The 18,246-nt window shown below is 41.6% G+C and overlaps 1 protein-coding gene across 1 annotated transcript in view; it reads left to right on the top strand.

The window, feature by feature from the left end:
• The first annotated feature begins 2,594 nt into the window (after positions 1-2,594).
• Positions 2,595-18,246, top strand: part of Rbms3 (RNA binding motif, single stranded interacting protein) — a 1,057,168-nt gene continuing 1,041,516 nt past the window's right edge. The window contains exon 1 of the mRNA NM_001172121.1: positions 2,595-2,708. Coding sequence (NP_001165592.1) covers positions 2,658-2,708 — 51 coding nt within the window. The 5' untranslated portion in view covers positions 2,595-2,657. The remainder of the gene's footprint in view (positions 2,709-18,246) is intronic.

The raw sequence follows: 18,246 nt of genomic DNA, 5'->3' as shown, positions 1-18,246 counted from the left end.
TATATTTTCGTTCATTAACTAACTTTTAGATGCACCATTTAATAATGTGTGTGTTCATGTGACCAGCACTGTAATCGGGACTATCACCCAGGGAAGCGCCTCTGAGCTTCTCATTGTTAGTCTCTCTGACTCTGTCTCCAGGTAACCTCATGTCTGTTTTCTCCCATTATACATTGGCTATGTTGTGTTCTTTGACAAATGAAATAGTAATGACAAGGACTACGGTGGCTAACTTGACGGTGAGCTGGGAAGAGAGAAGTCAACTGGGAAATTACCTTCATCAGATTGGCCTGTGGGCAGCTCTGTGCATCTTTTTCTTGATTGTTAACTGATGTAGGAGGCCTGAGGCCACTGTGGGTGGTGTCATACCTGAGCAATGGTCCTGGATTTTATAAGGAAAGCTGAAAAGCCAGAGAGAGCAAGCCAGGAAGCTGTGGTCCTCTATAGTCTCTGCTTCAGTTCCTGCCTCCAGGTTCCTGCTTGAGCTCCTGCTCTGGCATCCCTTGATGATGGATTATGACCTAAAAATGGAAGCCAAATAATTCTTTTCCTCTCCCAACTAGCTTTTAGCCAGTGTTCTATCACAGAAACAAAAGGCAACTTGGGATAGTGACCCTCTCTTTCCAAGCTGTCGTGAGTTGAATAGAAACCAAGGATTTCCCAGCAGCCCTTAGGGCAAAGAAGAACAGCAGCTGCCTACCACAGGGGCCTGTGGAGGTATATTCTACTGGTCTAGATTTCATTTGAATTTTATATTTAAGTTTCCTTTTTTAATTTTTAAAAGTCCCATTTTGGGGTTGAGGATTTAGCTCAGTGGTAGAGCGCTTGCCTAACAAGCGCAAAGCCCTGGGTTCGGGCCTCAGCTCTGGAAAAAAAACACAAAAAAGTCCCATTTTATATTCATATTTGTAGAATCTATAAAATCATATTCTATTTTTGCCATTTTATTTATATGTATGCATGCCATGTGTGTTCAGATCTCCGTGGAGACCAAATTGGGGTGTCCAATCCCTTGGAGCTGGAGTTACAGGTATTTGAGTGTTGGGAAAGAACTCAGGTTCTAAGAAAAGTGAGTCTAACTGTAGAGATATCTCTCCAACCCCTCGAAAATCCCATCTCAAATGACTAGCATCCAATCAAAATAATTTTCCCAGAAGGCTGCTCTGCTAACAGTGTGGCCTCCGTAATATTGCTACTGCTGAGTGAGGAGCTATGCAGGAGTTGCAGGTTTGGGGAGAAGTCTACAACGTTCTTGCTAGCCGATGGTGCTTCGGCTGTCAGTCCTCACACACTAAGTGCATTGATAACCCGAGGTCGGCTTGGTAATGCGCGACTCCACGAGGAACAGCTGGAGAGCAAATGGACTCTCAACAAACTTGGACTTTGTGGTATCAGCTGAAGCAAGGGCTGAGCATCAACTGCAAGCCTTACTTGCTTAGGGACTAAATTGCATATGAAATCTTTATCTTGTCTTACACACACACACACACACACACACACACACACACACACACACACACAGTTTCCTTAAATGTTTTGTTGAGGTTAGTGTTATAATTAAGCTGTCTTTGTTGACTTTTTTTGGAGGTGTCAGACATAATGTAAATATGCAAGGCATTATACATTTAATTGTTACAGGAGAGAAAAGTGCATATCGTCATTTTGCCAATGAAGAGGCTGCCCCTTTGGTGGTATCCAGCGAAAACATCCGAGTTCCTGCAAAGCCCCATGACGAGTGACTAGGATGGTTGGAACCATTGTTCCCCCAGTCCCCTGACTTAGCAGTTTATCTACAATTTTAGAAACATACCTGAATAAAGACGAAAACTGAAATTAGTGTGTCTTAAAAACCGATATGCATGTGCAGGTGTGTGCATGTTTAGGTGTGTGCTCGCTTGTGTTTGTGTGTCCTGTGTGTGGAAGGCATAGGCCAAGATTTGGTGTCAGCCCTCAGCTTCTGTCTACTTCCTTTTGGAAAGAGGGTTTCCCACTGCGACCTGCAGGACTCCCTGATCAGGCAAGATGGGCTGGCCAGCTAAACACATGGATTCTTTTGTCTCTACTTCCAGCACCAAGATTACAAGTGTCCACCCATGCAGATTGTTTTTTTTTATATGGGCGCTGGTGATGAGAGCTACCTTCCCACCCCTGTATGGGTCTTCGTTTTGTTAAATGAGGTACTAGGGATGGTACCTGCACTGAATTTTTCTTCTTCTTACCAACTCCAAGTCCACCCCCCCCCAACAGCTCTCCCATCTCTTCCCCACCTCCATATACATGGGTGGGGTCGACTGAACAGAATTTTTAAAAAAAAAAAAAAAAAGAAAGTCAGATCTCTGCATAGCACAATTAGCTTTGATCTTATAAAGAAAAGGGCCCCAGAAGGGAAATGAGTGAATGCTGGCTAATGGAGCCGTGCACAGGGCACAAGGCACCCCATGTTTCCATGAAAGCACAGAGGGGCTAGGTGACTCCTGTTCAAGACGTTGTTACTCTGTTGCAGGCAAGTAGCCCAAAAATAGATTGAGCGTGGCTGCTGCGGTGGGACGCAAGGATGAGGGCACAGCGTGTCCTTGGATCTGGGGAAGGATCCAGTTTCTACTGGAAACAGGACATGTCGGAGCATCCTGTCTCCCCTACACCTCCTTGTTTCCCCCATGGAGGGAGGGCGACTTCTCATTCGGAGCAATGCTAATGGAGTCACTCAGGTCAGTGTCTCAGAGATAAAAATCTGTCACTCCCTTCTGCAGGTTCATTATTTCTACCTCAGGCTGCATGGAAGATGCAACACCAGAGGGTGAGGCTAAATGTGTGTGAGTGTGTCTGTCAGTCATGTGTGGTCTTAGCATTGTAATCAAATATGAGAAAGCCTTTTGTCCTTTTTTAGAAAAGCGTGTCAGAGTTTAAATTCCATTCAATTTCACTGCCCCGCCCCCGGCCTTCAGTCCACTTCTGTTTATGCCTCAGTGTGACCGATGATCAATAAGGACAGCAACAATATGAGCTTCACACAAGGGCTGAAACTCAGCCTGGAAATGTACCCACGGAGTGCAGCTAATTGTTCAGTCATTTAAACAGAAGAGCAGCGTTCTGTTGATGCGGCGATTTAAAATTATGCTAAAACAGGATTTCACCAGCTGGGTCCTTGGCCTAGTTCAGTAACACACTTGGCTACCTGCAGCAGAGCCACTAATCCATGAGCAAAGAAAACACAAGCTATTTTAAAAGGGTGGAATTTTTCTAAGCCAACAAAACAATCAGCGATCAAAGATGTTAACCCTTCTTGATGGGTACCCTGGGCTGATGTCAGAGTTCCTGATGGGTGAACACTCTGGGTGTTATGTCTGAGCTGAGTTAGTGCCTTGTACTTTCATGAGTTAGCTGTCATTCAAAGAAGAGATGCTTCCATATTGACCAGCAAGGGCAGGGTCAGGCAACCTGTGTTTTCTCACTTTAGTCTTTGAATTGCTAAAGGCATATCCCTCCCTAATACCTGGACTCAGGTCTGTGTCTCCCTGTCCAGTGATTTAAGGCGAGGTTAACAGTGAAGTCCTCGGGTCTCATAGGTCTCTGTGCTTTCACAGCTTCCTAAATTCAAATGACATAGAGTTTGAAAGTTTTGGGATCCCTGGAAACTGGTGAAACACACACACACACACACACACACATACACACACACACACAGACACACACACACACACACCCATATACACACACATACACACAGACACACACACACACACACACACATACACATGCACACACACATACACACCCACACATATACACACACATACACACAGACAGACACACACACACATACACATGCACACACACATACACACACACACACACACACACACACACAATAAAGAAGGAGTTCTTTTTTATTCCATTCCCTGTGTTCATGTGGTGACTGGCCTCATGGCTGTTTGAATGACCTTTGTAATGGTTAGTCTTTTGGGTTTTTTTTTAAGCTTTGTTTTATTTTCAGTTGTGTGTGAGAGAGTGTGTGTATGTGTGTATCTGTGTGGGCATATGCATGTGAATGCATTTGCCCAAGGAAACTAGAAGAGGTGATCAGATATCATGGACCTGGAGTTATGGGCAGTTGAGGAACCATCCTTTGTTTCTTTTCTTCTGGGGCTTCCAGATTCTTAGAATCTCCAGCATTCATTCAGGCAGCCATGGTTGGACAATCAAGTGAACCAATCCAATCACCCCTCTTTCTTGTACATAAAGAATGCATCATAGACACACACAGACGCACACACATATTCTATTAGGTTTATTCACTAGAGAATTCTGCCTAATACAACTAGCATATAAGACCTTGTGGTGCTTTGCCAACCACTGTACTCCCATCCCTCTCTTTAAAATCAGAAATGCTTTGAATAAAGCATGAATCTGAGCTCTTGACAGTTTTTACATCCTGGACAATGATGTAAAATGTCCTAGAATGTAAATAAGGTCAATGAAACCAACAGGATGGAGGTCCACCAATTTTGGAGATTAGTCTTTTGAACTTTGGGTTTTCATGACTTCTTCAATGACCTCCTCTCTCTCTCCTTCCCCCCCCCCTCTCTCTCTCTCTTTCAGTAAGGAAATGTCTTAGCTTTCCAGGAGAGAGGTTATTGCAGGCATCCAGGGCATTATACAGGACTTCAAGTTGCACTAGGTCAGATCATGCTTTGATGCTCAAATGATCAGAAGCACGTTGTTGTGTCTCTGTTGTGGCCCTTGCTTAGGGGCCTCTTTCAGTGAAAGGGGATGGAGTGATCTCTTGCCCATTTTGTGGTTGCATTTGTTTTTCATTTAAAATTGGGTTCAGTGAGAAATTGATCTCAATGTCTAAGATGTGGTAAAGTCTTGCACACTGAGGTAGTCTGGCAATCATGGGGCAAGTCTGTACTCTACTGAAAACATACTCAGCTAGCTGTAATGTTTTGTAGGGTATTATGAGCTCTGTTTTTGCAGTTGTAAAATCTGGGCTTTTGCAGGGATACATAATGGACATAATGGATATAATGGATAAAGAGGCAAATTTGGAGTCAGGAAGAAGAATTGCATTCATTTTATTGTGTGAACTGGTCACAGGATTCCTTGCCACTCACTGTTAGGGTTTCATCACCATCTTCTGGAGCTTGTGTGAAATGCAGAGGCTCAGGTCCCACCCAAACTAGCTCATCAGTCTCTATAGAGTCTCCAAAGTCTCTTCTCCCAGAATCACAGACTTGGGGAAGCATTGAATTTATGTAGTAGTTTCTTTTCTCAGGGCTATACATGGAAGATGCAGCCCAGGAAAGAAGGGATCATTTTGGGTTACAGTTGTGGAGCACAGTCCGTTTTGGTAAGGGCATCAAGGCAGTAGCAGCCCAAGGTGGTTCGTCACGTTGCATGGTCAGCCAGGAAGCAGGGGAGATGAAGGATGGTGCTCAATCCACTTTCTCCTTTTCTCTGTGTCTAGAACCCCAGCTGCTGTAATGGGAATAAGGTGAGTCTGTGCACTTCAACCAGCCTTCTCTATAAACTGCCTCACAGACATGCCCAGAGGTTGGTTTCCATGGAGATTCTAATCCCACACAGTTGCCATCTTTATTAACCACGTCAGTTAATTTCATAGTACTCAGGTGTGGTCTAAGATGAGTAAATTATCACCTGTGAGTTTACTGGAAAAACAAAGGCTGGATCCCTAAAAGAAGTACAGGACCAGTGTCTAGGGATGAGGACCTATCTTTGGCTTAATGCTGCCTTGAGGCGACCACCAAAGATTTAGTCAATGGAGAGCTGCAATTACTTCCTCATCTCCCAGGCAACTGAAAGAACACAAAACATATTTATGTTTGAGTTTCTTATGGATGACAAAACTCTCTGGTATGGTAGGATATGATAGAACATAGCAGGACAGAATGACTGTGGAATGTGATGCACCATAAATGATATGTATATAGCACTATATATGATAATGTGTATACAATACTATACATAATAATATGCATATGGCATATATATGATAATATATATCTGGCACTATAGATGATAATGTATATGTGGTGCTATATAGGATAATGTGCATTTGGCACTATATATGATAATGTATATACAGCAATATATATGATAATGTATATATGGAAGTATATTTGATAACGTGTATATGGTGTTATATATGATAATATATATATGTATCTCCAATGAAAATGTGTGCAGTGATTGGTGAGCCACATAAGCAGCCAGCAAGGCCCTTGGGATGGGCCTGTCACATTGTCTCAGTGGAAGGTAGCACTGCACAACTCAGGTAATTGAATTGGTGCGATGGATATGACTGAACCTCCAGAGATTAGAAAGTGGAACCACCAAGGGAAGTCCTGGGATGTGGGAGACTTGTACCAGCTGATAAATGGTTTCTCTATGTTAGGACATAAGGATGGACTAAAATGTTAGTAATGAAAGTTTAGACTTGGTCATTAGAGAACAAGACACTTGCTTTGTGTAGTGGGGATACATGACTTTCTCAAAGGAATCTGCTATTCCTAAGAAATGTGAGAAAAGACCTGGGAAGATGGCTCCATTGCACAGCAAGCACAAAGACCTGAGCCCCATCCTCAGAACCCACATTAAAAGTCAGGCATAGTGACACATGTTTATGATCCAGGGATGGGGAGGTGGAGACAGGAGGACCCCTGGGCTCACTGACATGCCATTCCAGCAGAACCAGTGAGGTCTCAGGCCAATGAGAGGCCCTGTCTTCAAATGCAAGGTGAAGAGTGCCCAAGTGCTCAATGTTGATATCTGGTGTCTACATGTGCATTCTCATATACATACACACATGCATATACATATACATATACGTATACATATGTATATATACATATACATATGTATATATATACACATGTACACAAATATACATACATACACGTACACATGCACACACATGTACACATGCACAACATATGTACACATGTGCACATACACACACATACTCATATACATTCACTCAGACACATACTCTCAGACACATACTTTCGTTATAGTCTCATACACATACACACACATACACACAAACATATACATACATACATAAACATACAGTACACATACATACACACACAATACACATACATATACAAACACACACACACACATGGCTGAGGGATAAAGGAAAATGTGAGAAAGGGAACTTTGCAAGAAAAATCAACGTATATTCTTTACAGATATCTGAGCTGCAGTGCTCCAATTCCAACATTACACATGAGCCTTAGTCCCGGCATACTGATGGATCAGGAGAGGGAAAGTAGAAGATGGGTTCTAGGAACTGAAGGAGTCCTCCTGTAGGTCATTCCCATGCATGGCTGGATGGCTTCTTTTTGCATCCAGACTGGTGTAGTTCTGTCTTGGATAATGGATGGAGTTGTGTGTGTCCCAGATATAAGTGTCCCTTCACAATCAGAACCATGGCTGTCAGTAAAGCTCTGAAGTTTCCCTTGAGGGAAGGCAACTTATAAGCATGGACTCTTTTGTTAAACACCAGGAAGTATCCAGTCGGGCCCAGGAGAAGAACATGGTGCACATCCTTCTCTTTAATGGTTCTGTAAGGGATTAGGAAGGTTACGCTCACCCCTGGAACTTGCCATGTTGTCTGCACACACTGCTTGTTTTTATGAATATTGGTTCATGTGGGACAAACAGCTATACACTATGTGAGCTCTTGACCTATTTTTTCTCCTCTTGGTTCTGCCAGATAATCACCAAAATGACTTGTGTGTATGAGAGAGATTTTCCCATGGCCTGCATCTGTGCCATGGTAACAGGAGTTTATGATGCTGACCGGGGGAGGAGACTCTGATGTGAATGAAGGCATGTTAAATTGCATGTGAGGAGAGGGAATTTCAGGAGCCATTTATTGTGCATTTATTGTGTGCAAGCATAGGTGCACCTGGGGAGGACAGATACCATCCTCAGATGTTGTTCCATCTTGTATCCCTGAACAGAACAGCTGTCCACTTTGTATTTTGAAACAGGATGTCTCATTGGTCTGTAGTTCATCACTATGAAAAGCTGACTGCCCAGCAAAACCAAGAGATCTGACCGTTCCTGTCTCCCATCTCACCATCACAACGATTACAAGTGTGTCTTTCCACACCTGGATCCAGAGAATGGGAATCAGGTTCTCATGCTGTGTGGCAAGCACTTTATGTACTGAGTGATCACCCTGTGTTGTGCGACACTATTCTAGAGAGGATTTCCTGTTGCAGGATTTGCCCTGTCCAATCACATTAGGGCCGTGGGAGGTCTGCGATTGGACAGGGAAAAGGGAGGTGGAGCTAAGAGTTGCAGAGACAGAGAGTGTCTTGTGATAGAAAGAAGAATCATGCCCATGGACGTGTACCCCTGTGGCATTTTCCAGCCACAAGTAGCTATGATTTCACAAGGTTAGAAATGTTGGGTTAAAGCTTTATCATTATCAATTAGCTCTGAAATTATTTATTGGCATATTGTAAATTGTGATTTTATTGATACATAAATCTAATTTGGTTAACTATAAGTTTAAGAGTCTTTTAATTTTACTGGGTTACTGGGTTTTGTGTTATCAAACCCTGAGGATGGCAGATCTATTTGGTTACTGGAGTTTAGGACCACTGGTTACAGGGGATTATAGCAGAGAGGGAACTATGACTCTTGGGACAAACGAGCCAGATGCTGCCAGGGCTAGCTGCTGAGAGTTGGCAGGCTGGCAGGAGTGCAGAAGTATAGTCCGGCACCATGGAGAGTTGGTAGGTTCATTTTTTATTTTTTCTCGCAACAATTTCCCACTCCAGATAGGGAATCAATGAAGACCAAACCATGGACATCACTAACATCCAACGTGGTTAACCAATGAGTTTTTGTTGGGGTTACTTATAGGAATATGGGTAAGGGGTTACTTTCAGGAGCAGAAATGCCTCACAAACAGCTGCATCACCAAAGCCCATCCCAGCATTGGTGACATCTCCCAAAGATGGGAACCTGGAGCTCACTGTATAACCGAAATACAACTCAGCAGGTTGGACAGTGTCCTCTCCAGGCAGCTCAGTTGCTTCTACCAGGAAGCTCTCAGCAGTCCTTACAACATATATGTGATTATGTATGGATGACTCTGGTCAGTTTCAGGGACTTCCTGATGTGTTTGTCTTGTTTACCTTCTGACCTTAACAAGATTCCTCAGTATCTCAGGCGTGGAATATCCTGCCTTCCTGTAGAGAATCCTGCTGTTCAACCTCTTTTACAAGTCCAGTGTCTTAACAAGCTTCCTACCAACATGGAATGCTTAATCTTAGAGTAAACTGATAACTAACACCCTAACCCAAGCCTTTTGAAAGGACTGTGCTGATAGCCTGATTACTACCTGGTATTTTCTAATAGAAACTAACCCTGGAGGGATGACAAGGGTCACAGTGTCCTTTCTGATCATCAACCTCTAGCTCCTCTGGAGTTCATGTCTCATGTAACTGGTGGCTTAAAGTTTCTTTCACCACAGCTTCTGATAAAGATGCCAATGATCATCCCACTAGGATGTATTTAAAGAGTCAGTAAACAAGACCACAACGACTGGTTTCAGTGAGAAAGAGTGACTGATTTTAGATTGATAGGGTGTACCTGAACTTGAGATCAGAGAGATGTTTATGTTCCCAGGAGGAGGACTAGCAGAGGACACTGAGGGGAACAGATAGAGAGTGGAGTCTCTATGGAGGGTGGCAATCCCACATCTCTGTTAAAGGGGAATATTACAAATAATGAAGACATTATTTGGGGAGGGAGCTCAGCGGTAAAGAGAAGCAAGACAGTGCTTCAAAACCTCATCTGGAGAAAGAAGGAAAGAGAAAGAAAGAAAAGAGAGAGGGGGAAGAAAGAAAGAAAGAGAGAGAGAGAGAGAGAGAGAGAGAGAGAGAGAGAGAGAGAAAAGAAAAGAAAAGAAAAGAAAAGAAAAGAAAAGAAAAGAAAAGAAAAGAAAGGAAAGGAAAGGAAAAGAAAAGAAAAGGAAGAGAAGTGGTTGCCCAGATCCCGCCAAGATTAGTCTGTGCAGGGGAGAGTGTGGAATACAGAAGCTAACAGCTTCTGGGACAGGTGGAAGCCACACAGCTTCTGAGGCAGACCCTGTTTTGGGCTCCAGACATCTGGGCATCTTCCCTGCCAGAGGAGAGGTGTCTGCCCCACCCAGGAGGGCTTTGCCGGAGCACCTGGGGGAGCCATCTTGTTTCCCGGATCCCGCTGAGACTAGTCTGCACAGATGAGAGTATGGACTACAGAAGCTAACAGCTTCTGGGACAGACCCTGTTTCTGGCCTTCATCTTCTTCCAGGAGGCAGGTCCAAACACCAGATATCTGTGCACCTTCCCTACAAGAGGAGAGCTTGCCTGCAGAGAGTACTCTAACCACTGGAACTCAGGAGGGATCTAGTCTCCCAGGTCTGCTGATAGAGGCTAACAGAATCACAAGAGGAACAAGCTCTAACCAGAGACAATTATAACAACTAACTCCAGAGATTACCAGATGGCAAAAGGCAAACCTAAGAATCTTACTAACAGAAACCAAGACGACTCATCATTATCAGAACCCAGCACTCCCACCTCAGTCAGTCCTGGGCACCCCAATACACCCAAAAAGCCAGACCCAGTTTAAAAGCATATCTCATGATGATGGTAGAGGACATCAAGAAGGACTTTATAGCTCAGTTAAAGAAATACAGGAGAACACTGCTAAAGAGTTACAAGTCCTTAAAGAAAAACAGGAAAACACAACCAAACAGGTAGAAGTCCTTAAAGAAAAACAGGAAAACACATCCAAACAGGTGATGGAAATGAACAAAACCATACTAGACCTAAAAAGGGAAGTAGACACAATAAAGAAAACCCAAAGTGAGGCAACGCTGGAGATAGAAACCCTACGAAAAAATCTGGAGCCATAGATGTGAGCATCAGCAACAGAATACAAGAGATGGAAGAGAGAATGTCAGATGCAGAAGATTCCATAGAGAACATCGGCACAACAATCAAAGAAAATGGAAAATGCAAAAAGATCCTAATTCAAAACATCCAGGAGATCCAGGACACAATGAGAAGACCAAACCTATGGATAATAGGAATAGATGAGAATGAAGATTTTCAACTTAAAGGGCCAGCAAATATCTTCAACAAAATTATAGAAGAAAATTTCCGAAACCTAAAGAAAGAGATGCTCATGAAGATACAAGAAGCCTACAGAACTCCAAATAGACTGGACCAGAAAAGAAATTCCTCCCGACACATAATAATCAGAACAACAAATGCACTAAATAAAGATAGAATATTAAAAGCAGTAAGGGGAGAAGGTCAAGTAACATATAAAGGCAGGCCTATCAGAATTACACCAGATTTTCCACCAGAGACTATGAAAGCCAGAAGATCCTGGACAGATGTTATACAGACACTAAAAGAACACAAATGCCAGCCCAGGCTACTATACCCAGCCCAACTTTCAATTACCATAAATGGAGAAAGGGAAGTATTCCACGACAGAACCAAATTCACACATTGTCTTTCCACAAATCCAGCCCTTCAAAGGACAATAACAGAAAAAAACCAATACAAGGATGGAAACCACATTCTAGAAAAAGCAAGAAAGTAATCCTTCAAAAAACCTAAAAGAAGACAGCCATAAGAATGCCAACTCTAACAACAAAAATCATAGGAAACAACAATTACTTTTCCTTAATATCTCTTAATATCAATGGACTCAATTCCCCAATAAAAAGATATAGACTAACAGACTGGCTACATAAAAAGGACCCAACATTTTGCTGCTTACAGGAAACCCATCTCAGGGAAAAAGACAGATACTACGTCAGAATGAAAGGCTGGAAAACAATTTTCCAAGCAAATGGTCTGAAGAAACAAGCTGGAGTAACCATTCTAATATCTAATAAAATCGACTTCCAACCCAAAGTTATCAAAAAAGACAAGAAGAGACACTTCATACTCATACTCATACTTCATACCTCATACTTCATACTCATATGCATACTTCATACTCATACTCATACTTCATACTTCATACTTCATACTTCATACTCATCATAAAATCTTTCAAGAGGAACTCTCAATTCTGAATATCTATGCTCCAAATGCAAGGGCAGCCACATTCATTAAAGAAACTTTAATAAAGCTCAGAGCACACATTGTACCTCACACAATAATAATGGGAGATTTCAACACACCACTTTCATCAATGGACAGATCGTGAAACAGAAACTAAACAGGGACACAGTGAAACTAACAGAAGTTATGAAACAAATGGACTTAACAGATATCTACAGAACATTTTATCCTGAAACAAAAGGATATGCCTTCTTTTCAGCACCTCATGGTACCTTCTCCAAAATTGACCATATAATTGGTCACAAAACAGGTCTCAACAGATACAAAAATATTGAAATTGTCCAATGCATCCTATCAGATCACTATGGAATAAGGCTGATCTTCAATAACAACATAAATAATAGAAAGCCAACATTAATGTGGAAACTGAATAACACTCTTCTCAATGATACATTGGTCAAGGAAGGAATAAAGAAAGATATTAAAGACTTTTTAGAGTTTAATGAAAATGAAGCCACAACATACCCAAACTTATGGGACACAATGAAAGCATTTCTAAGAGAAAAATTCATAGCTCTGAGTGCCTCCAAAAAGAAACTAGAGACAGCACGCACTAGCAGCTTGACAACATACCTAAAAGCTCTAGAACAAAAGGAAGCAAATTCACCCAAGAGGAGTAGACAGCAGGAAATAATCAAACTCAGGGGCGAAATCAACCTAGTGGAAACAAGAGAATCAACCAAACAAGGAGCTGGTTCTTTGAAAAAAATCAACAAGATAGATAAACCCTTAGCCAGACTCACTAGAGGGCATAGGGACAGCATCCTAATTAACAAAATCAGAAATGAAAAGGGAGACATAACAACAGATCCTGAAGAAATCCAAAACACCATCAGATCGTTCTACTAAAGGCTATACACAACAAAACTGGAAAACCTGGATGAAATGGACAAATTTCTAGACAGATACCAAGTACCAAAGTTAAATCAGGATCAGGTTAATGATCTAAATTGTCCTATATCCCTTAAAGAAATAGAGGCAGTCATTAATAGTCTTCCAACTGAAAAAAAGCCCAGGACCAGATGGGTTTAGTGTAGAGTTCTATCAGACCTTCAAAGAAGATCTATTTCCAGTTCTTCACAAACTATTCCACAAAATAGAGAAGTAGAAGGTACTCTACCCAATTCATTCTATGAAGCCACTCTAATACCTAAACTACAGAAAGACCCAACAAAGATAGAGAACTTCAGACCAATTTCCCTTATGAATATCATGAATAGCGATGCAAAAATACTCAATATAATTCTCACTAACCGAATCCAAGAACACATCAAAACAATCATCCATCCTGACCAAGTAGGTTTCATTCCAGGGATTCAGGGATGGTTTAATATGTGGAAATCCATCAATGTAATCCACTATATAAAAAAACTCAAAGACAAAAACCACATGATCATCTCGTTAGATGCGGAGAAATCATTTGACAAAATCCAACACCCATTCATGATAAAAGTTGGAAAGATCAGGAATTCAAGACCCATACCTAAACATGATAAAAGCAATCTACTGCAAACCAGTAGCCAACATCAAAGTAAATGGTGAGAAGCTGGAAGCAATTCCACTAAAATCAAGGAGTAGGCAAGGCTGCCCACTTTCTCCCTACCTATTCAACATTCTACTTGAAGTCCTAGCCAGAGCAATTTGACAACAAAAGGAAATCAAAGGGATATAAATTGGAAAGGAAGAAGTTAAAATATCACTTTTTGAAGATGATATGATAGTATATATAAGTGACCCTAATAATTCCACCAGAGAACTCCTAAACCTGATAAACAGCTTCAGTGAAGTAGCTGGATATAAAATTGACTCAAACAAGTCAATGGCCTTTCTCTACACAAAGGATAAACAGACTGAGAAAGAAATTAGGGAAATAACACCCTTCTCAATAGTCACAAATAATAAAAAATACCTTGGCGTGACTCTAACTAAGGAAGTGAAAGATCTGAATGATAAGAACTTCAAGTCTCTGAAGAAAGAAATTAAAGAAGATCTCAGAAAATAGAAAGATCTCCCATGCTCATGGATTGGCAGGATCAATATAGTAAAAATGGCCATCTTGCCAAAAGCAATTTACAGATTCAATGCAATCCCCATCAAAATTCCAACTCAATTCTTCAACGAATTAGGAAGGGCCATCTGCAAATTCATCTGGAATAACAAAAAACCTAGGATAGCAAAAACTCTTCTCAAGGATAAAAGAACCTCTGATGGAATCACCATGCCTGACCTACAGCTGTACTACGAGCAATTGTGATAAAAACTGCTTGGTACTGGTATAGTGACAGACAAGTAGACCAATACTATAGAATTGGAGACCCAGAAATGAACCCACACACCTATGGTCACTTGATCTTCGACAAGGGAGGTAAAACCATCCAGTGGGGAAAAAAACGACAGCATTTTCAACAAATGGTGCTTGCACAACTGGCAGTTATGTAGAAGAATGCGAATTGATCCATTCTTATCTCCTTGTACTAAGGTCAAATCTAAGTGGATCAAGGAACTCCACATAAAACCAGAGACACTGAAACTTATAGAGGAGAAAGTGGGGGAAGCCTCGAAGATATGGGCACAGGGGAAAAATTCCTGAATAGAACAGCAATGGCTTGTGCTCTAAGATTGAGAATCGATAAATGGGACCTCATAAAATTGCAAAGCTTCTGTAAGGCAAAAGTCACCATCAATAAGACAAAAAGGCCACCAACAGATTGGTAAAGTATCTTTACCTATCCTAAATCAGATAGGAGACTAATATCCAATATATATAAAGAACTCAAGAAGAAGGACTCCAGAAAATCAAATAACCTGATTATAAAATGGGGCTCAGAGCTAAACAAAGAATTCTCACCTGAGAAATACAGAATGGGTGAGAAGCACCTAAAAAAAATGTTCAGCATCCTTAATTGTCAGGGAAATGCAAATCAAAACAACCCTGAGATTCCACCTCACACCAGTCAGAATGGCTAAGATCAAAAATTCAGGTGACAGCAGATGCTGGCGAGGATGTGGAGAAAGAGGAACATTCCTCCATTGTCGGTGAGATTGCAAGCTTGTACAACCACTCTGGAAATCAGTCTGGTGGTTCCTCAGAAAATTGGACATAGTACTACCGGAGGATCCAGCAATACCTCTCCTGGTCATATATACAGAAGATGTTCCAACTGGTAAGAAGGACACATGCTCCACTATGTTCATAGCAGCCTTATTTATAATAGCCAGAAGCTGGAAAGAACCCAGATGTCCCTCAACAGAGGAATGGATACAGAAAATGTGGTACATTTACACAATGGAGTACTACTCAGCTATTAAAAACAATGAATTTATGAAATTCCTAGGCAAATGGATGGACCTGGAGGGCATCATCCTGAGTGAGGTAACCCAATCACAAAAGAACTCACATGATATATACTCACTGATAATTGAATATTAGCCCAGAAATGTAGAATACCCAAGATACAAGATACACTTTGCAAAACACATGGAACTCAAGAAGAATGAAGACCAAAGTGTAGACACTTTGCCCCTTCTTAGAATTGGGAACAAAACACTCATGGAAGGAGTTACAGAGACAAAGTTTGGAGGTGAGTCAAAAGGATGGACCATCTAGAGACTACCATATCCTGGGATCCATCCCATAATCAGCCTCCAAACTCTGACACCATTGCATACACTAGTAAGATTTTGCTGAAAGGATCCTGATATAGCTGTCTCTTGTGAGTCTATGCCAGGTCTTAGCAAACACAAAAGTGAATGCTCACAGTCAGCTATAGGTTCTACAGAACCACCATGTGGGTGCTGGAAACCAAACTTTGTCCTCTGAAAAAGCAGCCAGTACTCTTATTGGCTGAACCATCAATCCAGCCTCTGACCTTCAGGTCTCATTAGAGACCTTCTCTTGACTCCATCTGGAGTTTTGTGACAAGTCCTGTGTCATCACAACTCTTGGTGTACTGGTGTTTCTTCCCAAATGCTGTAAATTTAAGACCTGAATAAATCTAAAGGGCAGGTTGTATTTGAAGTCTGGCTCCTTACTAATTTTAGTTTGGGGCCTGGGTAATTTGAAAGTACAAAAAGCCCAAAGAAGCTGTCTGTCTGCTGGAATTGCTTTCAAGAAATGACAATTGTTCAGTATCCATTCAGAGAAAAACCGACCATTCCCGGCAAAAGGGTGATATTTTAAATCCTCATAATTTATTTATTCTTATTTTAACCATCACAAAAAATTATGATCAATTATACATGAAACTGAATATCAGAGGCCAGAGGAGAGACACTGGCATGCATTTCTTCTGTGCTCGGTCACCTCAAACAAAACATCTCACTGCGGCTCTTGTGCCTGTCTGCAAAATGCATGCATATATTATGCATGTCAAGTATTATGTAAATGGACAGTTATCATTGCTGCGCACACCATTTTACTATAAGCACCCATTTGATTTCTATAAACAACTGTTTATCAGAAGCTGTTGTTTCGCATTTTCCTCCCCAGAGACCTCTGCTCAGCTGAGACTACTACACATGTCCCCCTGTGTTATTACAGGATGAAAGTGGCTTCCTCACAAAGTAAACGTTTTCGATATTTCCTGCAGAAGACAATACAATAGGCAGGGTTTTGATTGGATGGGTTTCTTCTTGTCTGGTTCTAGATTGTTTGGGAAGGACTGTAAAGAACTGAACTTGGATGGCATGGGTTGTGTGTGTGGCTTCCAATCCACCTTACTGTGTTAGTCTCCTTCCTTGGCATTTGGGGATTGAAAAGTTATCACTGGTGTGGGGTGGAACCAAATCGAGTTACAAATGAAATGGTCTGCTCAGTTGTCTGTATGCCCTGTCTCCATCTGAACTGAATTTTAAGGAGATTGTACTGACAGCAGAATTATTGCCTTTCTATGGCCCAAGCTATGCGCAGAAACTTCTGTGATGACAGAATGCTCTTAATTGTTATTTTGGGTCATTCACAGTGACAGGGATAAAACAGACAACTGGAGTGTTGTGTGGGAGGAGAGTAGAGTTCACCGCGGCTATTAAAAATTCCACTGGCTTGGGGGCCAATCATTGTGAATTCAGGTGGTCCTTTTGAATGCACTTAGGTGCGTGACAGCCGAGGTAAACATTTCAGCCCCAGACAGCTCCATTAATTAATTACCACTCAGGATGCTACAGCTCGCCTGGATGCTCTGAGTGCTGTGTGGAATGCTTGCACGGTGCACACGCTCTGGGAAACTGCAGGCACTTAACAGCATTTTCCTCAGATGGCTGTTTGGTACTTCCCCAGGTAAAGCTCTGACCTGAAAACATTTACCCCAACTCCGCTGTTCCCTAGATAGGAAAACCCACAGCAATTTTAAACAAAATGAAATTACTATGTCTGAAGAGGGCGGCCTTTCCACAATTTCTCGGAAATCACTCCTCCTAGCCATAGGTTAAGTCTGCCCATTGTGTTTCCCTGTATCTGATTTGATGTCTGCGAGAACTTCTCCACACACCCAAAATCCATCCACTTGAAGTTAGTCTTAAAATCACGTTTATTTTTTTAGTTATGTGCATGTTTGTTGGTGTGTGACTGTACCATGCCCGTGTATAAAAGTCATCAAACAACTCGCAACTCGCAAGAGTCACGTCTCTCCTTCTGCCACGTGGATCTCAGGCACTGAACCTGAGAGCCAGTCAGGGAGTGAATTGGTGGCACTGCCTTCACCCTCTGGTTCATCTCATAGGTGCGTAGTCTTTTTAATTAATCTCAATATACGTCATCTTCTTTTCTCTTATAAATCAGATCAGGCAAATGCTGAAATTTTTTTTTCTGAATGGAAGTTTGTGCTTGGAAGATGTAATTCCGTTTTTAATGCGTGTGAGTATATTTTAATAACACTCAGTTGCTTGTTTTAGAGTGTAAATAGTGAAGATGTTCTTCACTTTAAGAACTGTAAGATCCCTAGTCACCCAGAGGGAGAAAAACCAAAGTGTGTTTTGTTTTGGCCTTTTATGGTCCCCAAAAAGAATCAGCAAGATGAATATTTTTGAGAAAAATCATAGACACTTGCCCGACATTCTATTTGGTTGCACAGAAGAC

The sequence above is a fragment of the Mus musculus genome, chromosome 9, assembly GCF_000001635.26.
Source record: "Mus musculus strain C57BL/6J chromosome 9, GRCm38.p6 C57BL/6J".
Lineage (NCBI taxonomy): Eukaryota > Metazoa > Chordata > Mammalia > Rodentia > Muridae > Mus > Mus musculus.
Note: the sequence above shows the minus strand (reverse complement) of the source record. Positions and strands in the feature narration are given on the sequence as shown.